Source organism: Chiloscyllium plagiosum, chromosome 16, assembly GCF_004010195.1.
Source record: "Chiloscyllium plagiosum isolate BGI_BamShark_2017 chromosome 16, ASM401019v2, whole genome shotgun sequence".
In the NCBI taxonomy this organism is placed as follows: Eukaryota; Metazoa; Chordata; class Chondrichthyes; order Orectolobiformes; family Hemiscylliidae; genus Chiloscyllium; species Chiloscyllium plagiosum.
The window spans coordinates 29,139,572-29,144,977 of NC_057725.1; the positions used below are offsets into that span (position 1 = coordinate 29,139,572).

The window sequence follows — 5,406 nt, forward strand, 5'->3', positions numbered from 1 at the left end:
GTCCCTTAACTGCCTCCTTTTTTTAAAAAGGGTAAGGATTTACACTTTGAGCTAGACATGTTTGGGGGATTGTAACCCCTTTTTATCTACTGAAGGGTTAATGGTGGGATCGCCATCGAATTCCCAGACCGGTGAGTGAGACGCTTCTATTGCTTTCACTGAAAAAACATATCGAAAGCTAACACTTAAAATGATAGGAGCGTGAACAACAGAATTGAAAATCATTCTAAATCCCACAGCGGATGATGGAAAGAATGGGACATTTTACAGATGTCCTGAACGTGGTGGAAAGACTTTAAAACAGTGTCATAGTTAAGGGTTACCTGACAAAGATGGCAGGTAACCAGAGCTGGACGGGAACAGAATACAGGCTTTTATCTTCACCATCTGCTATAGCGAATTTTGAACTAATGCCCACAGAACACTAGCCCGAGTTTTAAGATTACGAGCCCAGTGATATTACCGCTATATCACATTTGCTTCAATCTGTTTTTAACCATTAACCGTTCGGCACGTCTCATATATGTATAAGAATACCTGGTCAACATCAAGCATCAATTTGCAAACGAAAAATGATTATATTTATTACAATTTGTTTCATTACAGTGCCGTTCTATTAAGGGAAGTAAACTTTTGAAATGCATCCTCCCATGGTGAAGGTAATGTGGATCAATTTCCCCTTTAATCACTCGATGTTCACAGCTTGGCTCTCCCTGAGACTGTGGTCCTGTTCACCGCCGCTTCCTTAGGCGCTATACCAGAGACTCAGAAACTGGGATGGTGTCGGAATCCTGACTGTTCATGGAGCTGAGGCCAGTGTCCGAGTCTTCATCAGGGACCTGGCAGCTGCTGGACACCCCCCCGGGGTCAAGCCAGGCGCTGCTGCTGTCCAGAGTGGGGGTGTCCTGGGGCTCACTGACCTGGGCCTCACTGACCTGGGCACATGTCCTCCCGTGCTCCTGCTCCCCGTCCAGCCTCAGTGAGTGGAGCTGCTCCAGCAGCCCCTGCAGCTCGCTGTGTTTCTGCTGGCACAGCCTCTGGCTGGCGGCCAGCTGCTGGCTGCTCAGCTCCAGCTCGGTGTCCAGCCTCAGGCCGGTGTAGAGGCTGGCGCTGAGCTGGGTGCGGAGCCGCTCCTGCTCCAGCAGCAGTGGCGGGGGGTCCTCCCCCCCGGGGCCGACCCCGGGCTCCTCTCCCTGGCCGCTCCTCAGCTCCAGCTCCTGCTCCAGCTCCAGGCGGAGGCGCTGCAGCTGCTGCTGGCGCCGGGTGAGTTCCCGCTGCAGGAGGGGGAGCTCCGGGAGGGAGGAGGAGCCGGGGGTCAGCTCCAGCTCCAGCTCCAGCTCCCGCTCGGGGGGCTCCAGCAGGTAGGTGTCCTGCACGTAGTTGACCCCGTGCCTCCTGACCCGGTCCTGGTGGATGCTGCTCTCGTAGCGCTCGATCTCCCTGTCCAGCTCCCGGATCCTGTGCAGCTGCTGGCGGATGGTGTGGTCCTGGGAGAGGACCAGGTGGACCAAGGTCTCCATGGTGTCAGCTCCAGCTCCGGCCCCCGGCGGGCAGCCCGCCCTCCTCTTGGCCCGGTTCAGCTTGGCCAGCTTGCGGAAGGCCTTGCGGACCACCCGCCTCTGCTTGTGCTGGGGCAGCAGCGCCAGGCTGAGGCGGCCCGGGCCGCGCAGCGACGCCCCCCCTTGGGAGCTGAGCACCACCTTGGCCTCGGCGCTGCGGGGGCTGCCGGTCGCGGACACCGCCTGGCTCTTCAGCAACACGAAGGTGACCCGCTCCCTCTCCTCCCCCCAGGCGCTCCACAGCCTCAGGATCCTGGTCTTGTCGGGCAGGGTCCTCTCGAAGCCCCTCCACTTCTCCACCAGGCAGTAGGTGGAGGGGTCCCCGGACAGAGCCGGAGCCCCGCTCCGCCGGCTCTCCTCCAGCACAGCGGTGACCACATCGGCACAAGTGGTCCGCCGGCTGAGCCCCGACACCAGCTTCTCCTCCTGGCACAGCCACACGCTCAGCTTGCCCTCCTCATTCTCCATCCTCCCTCCCTGAGCCCCAGCCCCAGGGTTTGTCGGCTGCCTCCAGACCGCTTCTCTCTCTTGTCTCCCACCTCCGCCAGACAAACTTTGAAGAAGTTCCCAGACTCTCAGTAACTTGGAGCACCCGAATTCCCCGCCCCTAGACAACAGCGAATAAGGACTAAAAGTCCTGACAGTCACCGCGCAGCCCGCGTTCCCGTAACTCGGAGACCAGATCCAATGGACCGCGCGGTCGCCCTCTGCAGTTTGAGACTTTGCAATCAACCTGTTCCCATGTGTCAGATCTCTGCCGCAAGGGGGGGGGACTTCAACCCGGCTCTTAAAGAGTCATAGAGATGGTCAGCAGGGAAACAGACCTTTCGGTCCAACTTGTCCATTCCGACCCGTTATTCTAAATAAATCCAGTCCCACCTGCCAGCACCCGGCCCATAATCCCTTCAAACCCTTCCTATTCATATACCCATCCAGATGCCTTTTAAATGTTGTAATTGTACCAGCCTCCAACACTTCCTCTGGCAGCTCATTCCATACACGTACGACCCTCTGCGTGAAAAAAAGTTACTCATTAGGTCCCTTTTTTGTATCTTTCCCCTCTCGCCTTAAACCTATGCCCTCTAGTTTTGGACTCCCCCACCCCAAGGAAAAGACCTTGTCTGTTTGCCCTATGTCCCTCATGATTTTGTAAACCTCTATAAGGTCACCCCTCAGCATCCGACGCTCCAGGGAAAACAGCCCCAGCCTGTTCAGCCTCTCCCTGTAGCTCAAACCCTCCAACCCTGGCCACATCCTTGTAAATCTTTTCTGAACCCCTTTCATCTCGAGTTGTTTTAAAATTAGTCACCTTATTAAAGGAAGTTCTGACCCAAGGAAAGAGACCACTGTGTCCCTCAAAGGCTCCTGTTTCTTCAGCCAAACAATTGTTGTTCATCTTTAAAAATCAGAAAGTGCTAGAGAAACTCAGCAGTATCTGTGCAGAGGAAACAGAGTTAACATTACTTTTATGTCAGATTTCCAGCGGCCACAGTATGATGATTGAGCGTTAGACCAGACTTTTGTCCGAGAAATATCGTTGGAATTTGCATTTCACAATTAGGTGGGGATTGGTTAATTCTATCTATACTAGCACCTTTCCCACCACCACCACATACACACAGGTTGAAGCCCGGGTGTCTCTGGAAAAGGAGTACATGGTGGCCACCAACACCCTGGAGTTGTTCAGGGAGAGGTGTGCACCGTGGTGAGTGGAGTGCCTTATTTCCCCCTCCAACTCTATTTTGATTCAGTCCCTGCCCTCCCCTTCACTGTTTGATCACACAGCATTGCCCTTTGATGTGAAGGGCAGTGTTTGTCACTGGCCACTCGGGTGTTTCCTTTCTTCCTATTGGTGGAAACTGAATAACGATTCGTGCACCTTGTGTCTTTCACTGTGTCTCACACCTGCACACATACACCATGGGTGCTGGGGGAAAAATAAGCACTACCGCAGTTAGGCGGTAGTATGGGGGTTAAAAAAAGAAAGAAAAAACTACACACAGGTTGAGTTGTACACATTCACTGATATTACCCACTACACCCCCACCTTCTCCCACCTACAGATTGATACTCCAACGATCTGCTTATTGCTTTGACGTTTAGCTTCAAACAAACACAGGATGCTGGAGAAACTCTATCTGCCGAAAGAGACACAGAGTTAGCACTAATTGTGTTTGTTCCAGTTTGGCACCGCCCGCAGTGTGTTGCCCTTTTTTTAAACGATAGAGTCATAGAGATGTACAGCACGGAAACAGACCCTTCGTCCAACCAGTCCATGCCGACCAGATATCCCAACCCAATCCAGTCCCACCTGCCAGCATCCGGCCCATATCCCTCCAAATCCTTCCTATTCATATACCCATCCAGATGCCTTTTAAATCTTGCAATTGTACCAGCCTCCACCACATCCTCTGGCAGCTCATTCCATACACGTACCACCCTCTGCATGAATAAGTTGCCCCTTAGGTCTCTTTTATATCTTTCCCCTCTCACCCTAAACCTATGCCCTCTTGTTTTAGACTCCCCCGCCCCAGGGAAGAGGCTTTGTCTATTTATCCTAGCCAGTTTAAGTTGCAACTCGTTTCACATTTGTGCCCGTTATTTCACTATTGAAAGTATTAAAACTTTCTGCTTCCCCGAGGGAGTGATAACTTTGTTTTGATAGGATATTGCCGGATTGTTAATAACTGGCTAAATACAAATTTCTCAATTATTTGTGCTTTATAAAACCATTTGAAAATCTCTAATCCCACAAAACAATGTATATGTCTTTCTCAAACAAAAAAAACCTTTGAAACACTCGGATGCCTTCACTTGAGCGACTTTCAATGAACCCATCCGAGTTTAAGAACGCCTTGTAAAACGGGAACAAGATTTCAGATTAGCTATTGGCTAATCACAGCGGACCTGCTAAAATAGTACACCAGGCTCCCATTGCTGTTGTCTCTTTATATCTTTATGTGAAACTGGGATTTAAGGTTTGTCCTCATGTCCCTGTAAACTGTTTGAATGGTAGGGTTTGGGGCCTGGCTTTGCTGCTCCTCTCCCTTGTAAAATTGCTGTCTCTTGTATGCAGCTGTAAATGTAACTGTTGTAAACTGTTTTTGTAATTTGTTTAATAAAATAATACAACAGGCTCCCTCACAAGTCAGTGTGCTTGAAAGCTGCTGGTCTCTCCTTTACATCTTGTGTTTAATGGGGGTTCAGGTTGAATCAAGTCTTTGCTCGGAATATTCTATCTGAAAGTTGTCCCACCCCACCCCCGTCGGTACAAACTTAACCGTGTGTGGTATTTTTATAAGAGTTTATCCAAAAGTATAAATAATGTTCCTTCACGTCTTCGTACAACAGAGTTTCAATCCATTTACAAACCCTAGCGAGCGTTTAACCACAAAGCTTTTAAAATTATTTGTTCATCAATATTGTGTTTAAATGTCCCGCATTGATTGACGCTTTTCAATCGATTCCCATTCAAATGAACGGGGATAACAATGATACCGTCAATCTATTCTTCAGGCAGCCGTCTCTCATTGGAGAGGACTTTTACAGGGTCTTGTCTCAATCCATCACTGACATTGTTCTGTCTGTTTAAGAGAGTCATCTCCTCTCAATGGATCTCCGTTACGTTTCGGTTCCCTTATTATTCGAAACTGGCGTTGGCCTCCAACCACCACAAAGACTGGAAGTGGGTTGGAGAGAAGGGAGAGTTGGTCAAAACATTACAATGTAGCAGCCTTTTGAAAATAGCATGTGCTCCATCATTCTGCGAAAGGGTGATGTAACTTTACTAAACTAATGACATCCATCGACTGGACCTTATTTAAAGGGACTCTGTCAAGGGGGGGGG

At 50.3% G+C, this 5,406-nt stretch overlaps 1 protein-coding gene across 1 annotated transcript; it reads right to left on the bottom strand.

The window, feature by feature from the left end:
- Positions 1 to 558: 558 nt before the first annotated feature.
- On the bottom strand, positions 559 to 2,088 carry rassf10a (Ras association domain family member 10a). The gene has a single exon (XM_043705645.1). It carries the CDS (start codon positions 2,025 to 2,027, stop codon positions 753 to 755), a length of 1,275 nt encoding a protein of 424 aa, XP_043561580.1. The 5' UTR covers positions 2,028 to 2,088; the 3' UTR covers positions 559 to 752.
- Positions 2,089 to 5,406: the final 3,318 nt, after the last annotated feature.